Source organism: Myotis davidii, unplaced genomic scaffold, assembly GCF_000327345.1.
Source record: "Myotis davidii unplaced genomic scaffold, ASM32734v1 scaffold17, whole genome shotgun sequence".
Classification (NCBI taxonomy): Eukaryota; Metazoa; Chordata; class Mammalia; order Chiroptera; family Vespertilionidae; genus Myotis; species Myotis davidii.
Window position 1 is genome coordinate 3,155,710 of NW_006288624.1, and position 13,836 is coordinate 3,169,545.

General features: G+C 43.4%; 1 protein-coding gene across 2 annotated transcripts in view; it reads right to left on the bottom strand.

The window, feature by feature from the left end:
- The window catches only part of EXD2 (exonuclease 3'-5' domain containing 2), a 79,742-nt gene that overhangs the window by 11,102 nt on the left and 54,804 nt on the right, over positions 1 to 13,836 (bottom strand). For both annotated transcript variants that reach the window (XM_015562039.1, XM_006760761.2), the window contains exons 4-8: positions 9,685 to 9,811; positions 5,295 to 5,626; positions 3,736 to 3,842; positions 3,352 to 3,487; positions 1,929 to 2,285 (exon numbers count right to left, since the gene is read on the bottom strand). In XM_015562039.1, the coding sequence (XP_015417525.1) occupies positions 1,929 to 2,285; positions 3,352 to 3,487; positions 3,736 to 3,842; positions 5,295 to 5,626; positions 9,685 to 9,811 (1,059 nt within the window). The remainder of the gene's footprint in view (positions 1 to 1,928; positions 2,286 to 3,351; positions 3,488 to 3,735; positions 3,843 to 5,294; positions 5,627 to 9,684; positions 9,812 to 13,836) is intronic.

Here is a 13,836-nt window from a genome sequence, read left to right on the forward strand (position 1 = left end):
TGCGTTACTCTTTCCTCCTAGTTGTAGGACTTCCACTCAGCCAGCGTTCCTGTGGGTCTGGGTGATGTCCGTTCCGTCTTTTAGTTTCACTTTTGAAATGGTTGTTCGAGGCGGCAAACTCCGGCGTTAACCTATGCCGCCATCTTGGTTCTGCCAGGAGGGGATGCTCTTTGCACAAAAATAAATAATCCCTGTCTCTGGACTGATAGCCAGCCATGTGCACTATACTGCCAAACCGGTTATTAAAAAATTGAACCACGCCCTAGCTGGTTTGGCTCGGGGGGTAGGGTGTCAGTTTGTGGACTGAAGGGTCCCAGGTTCAATTCCGGTCAAGGGCCTGTACCCTGGTTGCGGGCACATCCCCAGTAGGGGGGTTGCAGGAAGCAGCTGATCCATGTTTCTCTCTCATCGATGTTCCTAACTCTCTCTCTCCCTTCCTCTCTGTAAAAAAAACAATAAAATAATTTTAAAAATTGAACTGCTTTCTTATACCTTACACCAAACAGCTGTTGCCCTTAAAACCCCTCCTCAGCCCTCACCTTTGGTTCTGCCTTCCCAGTTCACCCAGATTTGGCTCTGACTGATCAGTTTCTATGCCAGTCAATGTCAAAAGCTCCACCTTCTAGGCAGCCATTGGCTCTTTGCAGTTCAACCAGATTTGGTTCTGATTGGTTGGTTTCTATGCCAGTTGGCGTCAAAAGCTCCGCCTCCTAGGCAGCCATTGGCTCTTCTGGGACATTCAGAATGGCCCGCTGACAGCTGTCTCTCTCTCTGAGTCTACCTCTGGGCCTGATTCACAGCAGCTGCTGATCAGGCCCCGCCTCTCTCTTTCTCCAGGCCTCGCCAGTAGCCCCGGCGGTTACTGATCAGGACCTGGCTCTGCCTCCAGGCCTCTCTCTAGGCCTGATCCACAGCTGCTGTGGCAGTGGTGAGGTCATTAGGCATCCTGCCCGGCCCTGGGAGGCTAATGACCTCGCCGTGCCCGCCTCACCCCACCCACCACTCTGCCGCCCTGGCTGCCCACCTGCCTCCGGTCTTGTGGCTGCAGAGGAGGACCAAGAGGTGCTCCATGCACTTCCTGGTGACTGGTCGTCTGTCTGGTTGTTTAGGTCCTGACGGCCCTAGGCTATTATTAGTATAGATATTACAGGCAACCAGCATCACTAACAGGGCCTTTTGAACTTCAGTTCAATTATTTCAACCCCTAGGACTTCTGAAGAAAGTGAGTTGGGAAGTCGAACTATAGCAGGTGGCCCAGAGTTTTTATCATCTGAGCTGCGGACCCATTCATTTCTTAAGACCACAAACTTCTCATTGAGGAACACTGAGTTAAGGCATATGAATTCAACTATGTACTAATGGAGAAGGAGGTCTGAGAAAGGAAGGAAGGAAGGAAGGAAAGAGGAGAAAATAGTAATAGAATTCTGGCCAGCATTCCAACAGTGGGTCAGTACCCTGGAGTGCAGGTGAAACAGGAAACATGAATCCATTGTCACAATTCCCACAGACCTGAATGAGGTGAGATACAAAACCACACATGCTGTATTTCATGGGCAACTTCAGTGATTTGAGGGCATTTACTGACCACTATTTTCATTTTGTGTGCTGACTTGAGAATTTACTTCAGCACTGAACATATAAATCACAACGCTACTGCATTTCAACTTTCCTGCTAATCATGAAAATAGATGTAAGTATATGACTTAAAGGGTCAAGAATAAAAGGAAGGTTTCCTATAGAAAGGAAATTCTCAAATAGATTGTTCCGTGATATTTTAAGCCATTAGATACCTGGATAATCATGAGATTATGCACTGCACCTAAATGACTAATGGCCCCTCCCCGCTCGCCCCTCCCTGGCAAGTGTTCCCACTAAGTAGTCACTGGATTAATCCTCACTCCTTCTCTGACCAAAACTGCCCATTGTACCTGGTCTCCAGGCTGGCAGCCTCTTGAAGCATCTCATCTGTGACCGTGTCTGTGCTATAGAACTCTCTGAGAGCTTGCAGCAGCTCCTCCTTTCGATGAGCAGGCAGGCTCTCGGCGTTGAGCAGGGCTCTGGCCCCAGAGCGCATCTGCCGGCGCTCTGGGTCCTCCAGCAGGCGCACGCCCTCCTCAGAGCCAATGGGGGCCTGGAACTCCTTGGCCAGCTGCTGCTTCAAGTGGTTGTCATAGTAGTTGGAGATGGCATGGCAGGAGGTGCAGAGCAGCAGCACGTCGTGGGAGTTGTGGTCCTTCATCTCAATGGGAAAGTGCTTCCGGTACTCGTGTGGGACCACGTTCTTCCTGAACAAGCCCACCCAGAAGGCAGTGCTCATTAGCACGAGACACAGAACACACTGGTAGCTAGCATGGGGGCTGCTAGGATTCTGATCTGGGCCTGAACATAACTGTGAAGCCTTGGGTACCACAACCCGACAGGGAGGACGTAAAAACATACTACCTATTCCACTCGGCCCACCTACCTACCTATGCCCTAAGTTCCTTTAGTGAGAAAAGACCACCTGCTCTCAGGCTTCAGGGGAGAGCCAGGGGTAGGGGGAGGCTACTAAAAACCTTGAGAAGGTTGTGCTCCCAGAAGGAAAAGTATCAGAGAAATGAAAAGAAATTCTAATGGCCTTTAACAGCTGGAAAACAACTCTCTCAAAGCATGTAGCAGGTAACCTCTACTCCTGAAATCCTGGAAGCCAGGTAACTTGAAAAAGCCAATTTCCTTCATCTGAAGAATCCCTTACTCTAAGATTATTTCCCTGGTTCATCAAAGTCCATCATTATTTCTTAAAAACTAAGCTCTCAAGAAAAACTCTTGGCAGCAACAACTACTGTCTCACTTTTCAAGGGAGGAAGGAAGAACGTGAGTTACCCCCCAGAAGCCCAGGAGAAAGCCTGTGTCTGGGCACCCCAGGCTCAACAGGCAGCTTCACCTCACTACAGAACGGCCCTCCCAGACTATTCCAGAGGGAGGCTCGGGTCATCCGGGTACTGCACCAACAGTCCCACAGAGCAGAAAGCCTGCGAGCCCCTCGGGGGAGGCTTATAATGACAGAGAGAAAGGCAGCTCCTGAAGGAACTGCTCTCCATTCCCTGGTGAGCAAAAGGGACCCACTCTCTTTCTGGCAAGCCGTGACTGAGAAGAGGACTGCGTTCCGGAAACTCAGAACCGGGCTCAGGAGGGGGAGGGGCACCAGAGCAAGGCCACGCCGAGTGGCAAAACGCTCAGGGAAACTGGGATCCACCCTCAGGACCTGTCTCTCAGCCAAGTGGGCAGATGCCAGCAAGGCCCCTGAGGGCTCTGCATGTGGCGACAAAGGCAATTCCCATGGAGACAGACAAGCCGGCAACCCACACTCACCGAATGTAGGAGTCTTTCTTGCCACACACTACACACAGGTTCTCTTTAACCATCAAGTAGTAGTCTCCTGGGGATTCAGGTCTTCCCGCAGGTTCAAACTGTAGCTTGACCACAAAAGGCTCTTCACTCACCAGCTCTTAGAGAAAAGAAGTCTTAGTTAGTATCTGCCTGCTCAGCTGTGCCCCAGAGAAGAAAAACAACCTTAATTGTTCTCAGCTGTCCTGGCAAACATCACTGTTTCTGGGTCTTGAATAGGCCCGTCCCATGTGACTCAAGGTCTCTCTGCCAACTTCTGTCCATCCCTCCCCCTCCTCTCACTCCCACTCCTGCCAGTGCCCACAGGAACCTAATTCACAGATCAAATATGACAGCTGGATCTCAAACCTCCAATGCCTTTGTCCAGGTACCACTGAGCTTTCCTTCGATCACAGGTGCACAGGGGCTGTCCGTCAGGAGCGTGGAGGAAGCAGTTATCATAGAGCGGTGATTTTCTGCAGGGAAGGGAGAAAGAGGGCTAAACCTGAAAGCTAACTACTGGTCAAGGCATCAGTCATCTTCCCATGTTCTCTCCTAGTGAGCCAGGCTATTCTCAACACCAGGGACAACAACAAAACTAAACATGGGAAGAAAGCATATTAATGCCTCCATCTGCATTGGGCTAGGAAACAGAAATAAAAATGAAGAGCTTAAACTTCTAGTTTTAATATGCATGGACTGGGACATTAGGGACTAGGTTCTATTGTGAAAATAAGCAGGAACAGAGCACCAAGAAAAGTGCCCTCTGGAGTAATCACTGGATTAAACAAAGTAAATTAAAATGAAAGAACTTCAGGTTAAAGTAACGAGGGCCACGTGGGTTTATTTCTGGCTCAAATGCAACACTTGCTTCAATTTAATTATCCAATTCCTGAAGGCACTTTGCTACAGGGACCAGAGATTATTAGTCATCTTTCTTAACACGGGCATAAATTGTACAGGAAAATTCTTTTTTTAAAAAAATATATTTTATTGATTTTTTTATAGAGAGGAAGGGAGAGGGATAGAGAGTTAGAAACATCGATGAGAAAGAAACATCGATCAGCTCCCTCCTGCACACTCCCCATTGGGGGTGTGCCCGCAACCAAGGTACATACCCTTGACGGGAATCAAACCCGGGACCCTTGAGTCCGCAGGCCGATGCTCTATCCACTGAGCCAAACCGGCTAGGGCAGGAAAAGTCTCCTTGGCTAGAGAGTAACATTGGCTTAGAGCTGATGCCATTCTAAATAGTCAAATACCAAATGAACAAGAAATCAGATGACACATTTCTTCTGGAAAGTATGAGGCACTTCATGTTATTCATTTTCACAGCTATTCTGAAGCAAGCAGGAATAATTAATTATACCTTCATTTATAACTGGAGAAAGTACAGGTCTAAGGTCATCAGGGTCAGTGAGAAAGCTAAGTTAAGCTCTCCTCATTTCCACCCCAACTGCCCAACAATGAAGTAAAAAGGGTCCTAGCCGGTTTGGCTCAGTGGATAGAGCATCAGCCCGCAGACCAAAGGGTCCCAGGTTTGATTCCGGTCAAGGGCACATACTTTGACTGCAGGCTCCTCCCCAGCCCAGGCCCTGGTCGGGGTGCATGCAGGAAGCAAACAATCGATGTGTTTCTCTCACATTGATGTTTTTCTCTGTCTTTCCCTCTCTCTTCCACTCTTCCTAAAAATCAATGGGAAAATATCCTCAGGTGAAGATTTAAAAAAAAGTAAAAGGGGAAAAGGAGGAAAGTACAAAAATAAATCAAAGGATAGCTCCAAATGTCCTTGAAGGAAGAATAACCCGTGAAGAACCTTTGCTTCTTTACCACATGCCTCCTCCCACTCCCAAGGTGAGATACCACATGTGCCTTTTGCTGGAGGCTGGGCCTCTGACACTTTACTAGACAGGAAACAAGTCAATTACCTGGCAGAATAGCCCACCCCCAAGGGCTTTCTTTTATGTTTTCTGGGGTCTCTCCCTTGATGGTTGCCTGGCACCGTTACATCGACCTTAGACTTCTTATTTCCTGGTTTTTGCTGAGATTCTGTTGCTTTCCCATTAACCTCTTCTCCCAATCTGCTAATTCCTTTGCTTCGGAATGGGATGTCTACCAAATCCTGGCATTTCTCCAAAACTTTTCTCCAGCCAATGAGGTCATCATTTTCATCTAAAGTTGGATTCCTAGAGAAAGGGTATCCAAGAAGATGGAGAAAGAGAGCCACTGAAATCTGGGCATCCCTGGCAGCATAAATTACCTGAAGAGAAAAGTCAGAGATCAGTGGAATCTAGAAGGCAAACCAGAGAGAGCAACTTCAAAGTCATCACAAAGATGTAAACAACTCTCAGGTCTAATTCACATTGTATGATAACCTAGACATCTTCTTAAATTTTTATTATGAACAATGTAAAACTATACAAAAGCAAATCAAATAGTGTAATGAATCCTCATGTTCCCTATGTTTTAACTAAAATAATTAAAATAATGACTTACTTTAAATGCTTGAAAATCCTAATCTATATAAATCAGTGAGGTTTCTTTCTGTTTGCATAATTTCATTGTATATGCTACCAAACCCACTGGACAGATTTTTTTTCAACTCTGGAGTAGGGTAGTTACCACAGGTATGACAACGAGTACACGAACTTCGCTTTGGGGATAGTCTCATTTAGAACAGCTGAGACCAACATTCATTAAGAGGCCTGTGTGACTGCCCTAGCTAGTTTGACTCAGTGGATAGAGCGTTGGCCTGTGGACTGAAGGGTCCTGGGTTTGATTCTGGTCAAGGGCACATGCTAGGTTGCGGGCTCAATCCCCAGTACAGGGTATGCAGGAGGCAGCCGATCAATGATTTTCTTTCATCGTTGATGTTTCTATCTCTCTCTCCCTCTCCCTTCCTCTCTGAAATCAATAAAAATATATATTTTTAAAAAATCACAAAGCCCATTTCTGGAATTTATTTATTTAATAATGAGAAGTCATTCTCCCAAGCAACTGGTTACAAGCAAGGTGATCATAAATAGATGTAGTCAATGGTATAATTAATAGCTTTTCTCAAAAAGGCTATAAAGACTTTAAGATTACTTTATTATTTTTTAAAATATATTTTTATTGATTTCAGAGAGGAAGGGAGAGGGAGATAGAAACATCAATGATGAAAGGGAATCATTGATTGGCTGCCTCCTGCACACCCCCCCTGGAAATTGAGCCCCCAACCTGGACATGTACCCTGACTGGAATCAAACCATGACCTCCTGGTTAATAATAGGTCAGCACTCAACCACTGAGCCACACTGGCTGGGCTAAGATTATTTTAATTCACCGTAATAATCAAGCCAGTCATGGACACAAATAACAGTGTGGTGACTGCAGTGGAGAAGAGGGTGGGTGAAGGTGGAAGAGGGTTTGGGGGGATAAATGATGATGGGGGGGGGATTTTAAAAATTAAATTTAAAAAGCACACACACAAAAATAAGCCTGGTAAATGGAACTATTAGTATGGATTTTTTAAATGCTTAATAAAATTTCCATCTAGACCCAACAATCTACATATCTATAGCAAGTTGTCTCCCACTGGAAAAGAGTGTACTTCAATGTGAAAAGTTCAGAGTGCTTTTTAACAAATTATTTTTCAAGTGATAAAAAAAACCCAAGGCACTTGCAACAAATGGTGCTGAAACAACTGGACATCCACATGCAAAAGAATAAAGTTGGATCCCTACCTCATATCACACAAAAATTAACTCAAAATGGATCATAAACCTAAGTGTAAGAGCTAAAACATGAGACTCTTAGAAGAAAACAGAGGAGCCAATGATTATGACTATGAGTTAGGCAATGATTTCTTAGATATAAAATCAAAAGCATGAATAATTTTTTAAAAATAAAAAACTGACCCGATCAAAATTAAAATCTTTTGTGCACCCTGGCCGGTTTGGCTCAGTGGAGCGTTGGCCTGCGGACCAAAGGGTCCTGGGTTTGATTCTGGTCAAGGGCACATGCCTGGGTCGTGGCCTCAATCCCCACTAGGGGGCGTGCAGGAGGCGGCTATCCATGATTCTTATCGATGATGATGTTTCTATTTCTCTCTCCCTTCCTCTCCCTTCCCCTCTGAAATCAATAAAAATCTATTATAAAAATACAAACTTTTGTGCTTCAAACAACTCCACCAAACCTAGCTGTTGGGGGAGGAGGGAGGAAACAGGGATGCTGCCGGGGGCTTTCAAATCCGCATCCTCACGAGGTTTTTTTCCTGGGTGATAAAATGTTCTAAAATTAGATTGTGATGATGGTTGCATAACTGTAAATATACTAAAATCCATTTATTGTACATTTTAAATGGGTGAAATTTATTGTATGTGAATTATGTTTCAGTAAAACTATTATACTTGATCTTAGTCAAAAGGCCGAGAGACAATTCAGTAAAACTATTAAGAGGAAGGAAGCAAATAAGGAATGAATGAACAAACGAAGATCAGGATCACAGCAAATCAGAAATGGCTGTAGAAACCAATTTCACATAATTTGATTCCTAGAACTCTCTCACAGGATAATATTAACCTTAAGATACTAATTATTGCTAACTCCATTAACAACATTTTGGAAGGATGAACAAGTGGTAACTGACTTGGCCACCAAGAGAAGGCTGAAACCTAGACCTATTATAGGGGGTAGAAGCCAAAAATTAAAAATCAAATTAATCTGAGCCACAAAGAATGGCAAAGCATAAGGAACGGGAGGCAGCAGTTTGTGAAAGCAAGGATACACGTAGGGGTGAAAACAGAAGGATAAGGTGAAAGTCTCCATAAAGCACACTTAAACCCCAGACCTCTTTATACCACAGGGCCAATTACTCCTTCTCTAATCCAAAAGAGTAAAAGTTTATAAAACCAAAACTAAAATGGAGCAGAAACCGGTTTGGCTCAGCGGACAGAGCGTCGGCTTGCGGACTGAAGGGTCCTGGGTTCAATTCCGGTCAGGGGCATGTGCCTTGGTTGCGGGCGCATCCCCGGTGGGGGGTGTGCAGGAGGCATCTGATCGATGTTTCTAACTCTCTATCTCTCTCCCTTCCTCTCTGTAAAAAATCAATAAAATATATTTTTTAAAAAAAACTAAAATGGAGTCATTTATGTCAGGGACAAAATGAAACGGGCCAAAGCAGGCACATTAAAGAAAACAAAACTTCACCTAACATAAATTGCAGGAATATTTATAGCTCTCCTCAGAAATTAGCAGAGGACGCCAACCAATACCCAAACACCAAGTCTGTTCATACCATCTTTGGACTTCCTTGTTCCTGTCTCAGCTACCCGGATCCAAATAAGGAAGAAGACCACTAGACAACCAATAAGCTGAAAAAGCCAAATAACTTCTGCATTTACCATCATCTGTGAGCAACTCAGAACTCATTGCTCCCGTAGCCTTGAATTTCCCGGCTTGCAAGTTGAAACCCTTACAATAAACTCATCTTGCCCTAACTGGGTTGGCTCAGTGGATAGAGCATCAGCCTGCGGACTGAAGAGTCCCAGGTTTGATTCCAGTCAAGAGTATGTACCTTGGTTGCGGGCACATCCCCAGTAGGGGGTGTGCAGGAGGCAGCTGATCGATGTTTTTCCCTCATAGATGTTTCTAACTATCCCTTTCCCTTCCTCTCTGTGAAAAATCAATAAAATATATTATAAATAAATAAACTCATATTGTTTTATTCAATGTGTAGAATTTGGTTTTTGACAAGTTCAAGTCATATAATGGCTAAATCACAGAGGATCTGGACCTAGTAAAACCAGGCATGGTGGAGGTTGGAGGCAAAATGTCACCTGAAAAAGAGGGGATTCCGGGAAAGTCTAGGTACTGAATGGTAAGACTAGCAGCACCTTTCCCTCATTCAGCCATCAGAATGTAGGCTGTGGGGCTTATACCTCTTGAGCAGAAGACTAGAAGATTCATCTATGGAGAAACTGAGTAGCCTAAGAGGAAAGACTTACAGTTACTGACATTTGACTGTAACTGATAATGTTATCTAGTGTTTTATTATCTATAGTTACTGATAATAAAACCCACTAGTTCAAAAGCCCTGGCCATATGTGCTATGGTCTCAATCCATTTTTTTAAACGTCAAAATTAAAAATTATTTTCTGCATTTCCTAAAATTTCATTAAGCGTTATTTTAGACCAATTATCTTGGTTTCATCAGACAAGGAATCTATTTTAAGGCACTTCTGCCCAATACTTATATTTGAGGATTAGGACTTTAACAACAATTATACTTCACAACCAGTGTCTCTTCCATTCTTCAAGCACTCTGATAAGAAGTACCTGGTCCTCCGTAAGATTCTCAGCATCCCAGTTGCTGCAACGAAGTACAAGGGACTTGTCAAGGGGAAAGTTCAAAACAGTCTCAGCAAGTGATTTCAGGCTAAGCCCATTACAGAGCAAATTGTTCCTACAAAAAATAAATAAAATCATTTATCAAAATGGAGAAAGAAAAAGAACAGGCAAATAAAAGAAACATAAACAGCTAATAAACAGATGACAGATATTCAATCTCACTAGACATCAAGTAAGATAAAATCATACAATTTTTAAACTAGATTGCAAAGATTTATTTAAAATAACTATATCTAGTATTGGTGGAACATGAAGAATCAGACAGTTTAACCTAACATTTGTGAACTTTGCATTTTTTACAACCTTTATGAAAAACAGTTTAACAATAAATAGTGATCAAAATGTTGAACATGAAAATTCTGATTCAACAATTCCATTTCTAGAAATTCAGCCTGAGGACAAATGTACATATAATAATCTTCATTACAGCACTATTTACTGTAGCAAAGAATCAGGAAAAACCTAAATGCCCATCAATGGAAGACTGGTTAAATATCCATGCAATTAAATTATATACAGCTATTACAAATAAGAATGTGGATCCATATTGATGTGAAAAGATGTCCATGATACATTAGTTAAGTAAAAAGAGACTGTGAAGGAAAACATATGCTATGGTCCCTTTATGATAACATATATACTACATAATAAATGTGTGTATGTGATTCTAGGTATGTGATCACAGAGGGAGGAAACACAGAGAGATAACTAGAAACAAATCGATCAAATGTGAGTGATATCTCTTGTTGTGAGACTTGGAATGATTATATACCTCTTCATATTTTTCTATGTTTGAGTTGGCTACTGTTCATGTATAACTTTCAAATTTGAAAAAATGACAAGGCTATTTTCATTGAGGGATAGAATCTATATATATATAAAAGCCTAAGTGACCGTTATGACCAAATGACTGGAACAACCAGAACCACTGGTTGACCAGTTGCTATGATGCACACTGACCACCAGGGGGCAGACGCTCATCGCAGGAGCTGCCCCCTCATGGTCAGTGCGCTTCCATAGCTAACCTCCAGCTGCCCCTCCCCCCAGCCAGCCAACCTCCCTCGGCCCCTTCCCCTGGCCAGCTGGCCCCCCCCATAGGCCTCAGTCGCCTGCCAGGCTGAGGGACCCCACCCATGCATGAATTCATGCACTGGGCCTCTAGTATACAATAAAATTAAGTATCCTTTCTGCTCTCCAAACACTTTCTGGTTAAAATAGCTACGGGGTGGTGGAAAAATTAATGTGTACAAGAATAAGAGATTCCAAATAAGAGTTAACTGTGAAATTAAGAACATGTTGGTCTACAAAAATGAAGCTGGAGATTCCAAATGACTGCAGAGTAAGTGGAAGCTACACTGACATGCTCCCAGGACCAAACTGGAATTATAACTAAAATACAGAAAAACCTTCCTAAATAATCCACTGAAGACTAGCTGAAATGAACACTGATAACCAAGGATGGAAAGTGGAGACCATATAGAAACTGGTAATAAATGTGGAGGCACAAAAGGGCTGGCCAGGCTCCCACAGACTGAAGCTGAAGTTCTGGAGGGATATCTCAGCTGTGGGGCATTTCCACTGAAAACTCTGGGGTCTAAACCCCAAGCAGGGTTCCCCAGCCCAGAGCACCAGAACTGAGAAAGGTGCCCACATAACATCTGGCTGTGAAAAGCAGTAGGGTTTCTGTCTGTCAGGGAGAGATGGCTGGAAATGCAAGCACACTCTTACAGGGCCAACACACAAATTTTTGTGTGCAGCCACTCACCTTGGGCTCCAGCACAGGGAGGGCAGAGTGGACTGGAGCTGTGTGAGCAGAAGCCAGGGTTGGGAGTTCTGGGGTTAGAGTTCAGAAGGTAGACACCCCAAATTCCTGTGCTGAATCATTCCCTCATATTGCAGAGGACATCTTTCTCTGGCAGATCTTTACCATTCAGGCAGCTTTTGCCTGGGGGTAGAGATGTTTTGCAATTGCCCCACCCTATTAGAAAATCCCCAGCTCCACCCTGTGGAGTTTCTGAGCCCATTAAGAAACTGAGAATAGCCAAAACCAGTTTGGCTCAGTGGATAGAGCATCGGCCTGCGGACTGAAAGGTCCCAGGTTCGATTCCAGTCAAGGGCATGTGCCTGGGTTGCGGACATTTCCCCAGTGGGGGATGTGCAGGAGGCAGCTGATCAATGTTTCTCTCTCATTGATGTTTCTGGCTCTCTATCTCTCTCCCTTCCTCTCTCTCCCTTCCTCTCTGTAAAAAAATCAATAAAATATATTTTTAAAAAAAGAGAGAGACTGAGAATAACAATCTGCATGCAGGCAGAAGCAATTGACCCACCCTGTTGGAAAACCTGTCACCCCACCTGTGGCTGATAGCCTGAGGTTAATCAAGACTAAATAACAATCAGACTGTAGGAAGAAGCTGGTCTCTGGAGGCTCTGAGTCTTTGCCTGATCTAATTCTTGGCCCGGGGCTAGAAAAAGCAGACTGTGGTGCACATCTTATTTCTTTCCAAAGGCACCCAGCCCTAGCGGAGGAAGCCATAAGCTGTGGATTGCTGATAGCTCCAAACAGGATGCTCAGGGCCAGTCACAAACAGCATCTGACATTGTCCTGCATTAGAGATTGGAAGTCACAGCAGATATATCTAATGCATAAACACAAACCCAAATAGGCAGGAAAAATGGGAAGACAAAACAAGCCCAAGTGAAAGAACAAGAGAATTCTCCAGAAGAGCTGAATGAAATGGAGATAATAAATTTATCGGATAAGAGTTCAGAATAATGATGGCAATGATGTTTAGCAGTATGAGAAAAGATATAGTAACTATGAAAAAAGAGCAGTCAGAAATAAGAATGGCCAAAACCGGTTTGGCTCAGTGGATAGAGCGTCGGCCTGCAGACTGAAAGGTCCCAGGTTCGATTCCAGTCAAGGGCATGTACCTGGGTTGCGGGCACATCCCCAGTAGGAGATGTGCAGGAGGCAGGTAATCGATGTTTCTCTCTCATCGATGTTTCTAACTCTCTATCTCTCTCCCTTCCTCTCTGTAAAAAATCAATAAAATATATTTTTAAAAAACGAAATAAGAATGACATAGTATTAATAAAGAACAGACTGGAAGGAATACACAGAAGATTATGGGAAGCTGAGGATCAGATCAGTGAATTATAAGGGTAGAAAAAAAAATCAGAGAACCAAAATGAAAAACGGTTAAAAAACTTAAGGGAGCTATGGGACAATATGAAATGTAATAATATTCTCATCATAGGAGTACCAAGGGGGAGAAAGTGAGCAAGGGATAGAGAATGTATTTGAAGAAATAATGGCAGGAAACTCCCTAACCTGGTGAGGGAAAAAGTCACACAAGTTCAAGATGCACAGAGAGTCCCAAGCAAGAGGAACCCAAATAGACCCATCCCCAGACACATCATAATTAAAATGCTAAAATTAAAGACAAAGAGAGACTCTTACAAGAGAAAAGCAAGCTGTTACCTACAAAGGAGTTCCCATAAGGCTGTCAGCTGATTTCTCACCAGACACTCTACAGGCCAGAAGGGAATGGTGTGAAGTGTTCAAGGTAATGAAAAGCCAGATTACTATATTTAGCAAGGCTATCATTCAAAATAGATGGTGAAATAAAGAGCTTCCCAGACAAAAAAGAAAGGCTAAAGGGGTTTATCAATACCAAACCAGCACTGCAAGAAATGCTAAAGGGACTGCTGTATTGAGAAGAAATAGAGAGAGAGAAACATAGGCATAAAGAACTAAAATGGCAATAAATAGTTACCCATCAATAATGGATTAAATGCTCCAATCAAAAGATATGGTAGCTAAATGAATATGAAAACATGACCCAAGTATATGCTGTCTACAAGAGACCTACCTCAGAACAAAAGACTCACACAGGATGAGAATGAAGGGATGGGAAAATTTTTTCCCTGCAAATGGAAATGAAATAAAACCCTGGGGTAGCAAACCTAATGTAAGACAAAATAGACTTCAAATAAAGGCCATCACAAGAGACAATAAAGGTCACCACTAATAATAAAGGGATCAATCCAACAGAGGATATAACCCTGGTAAGCATATAT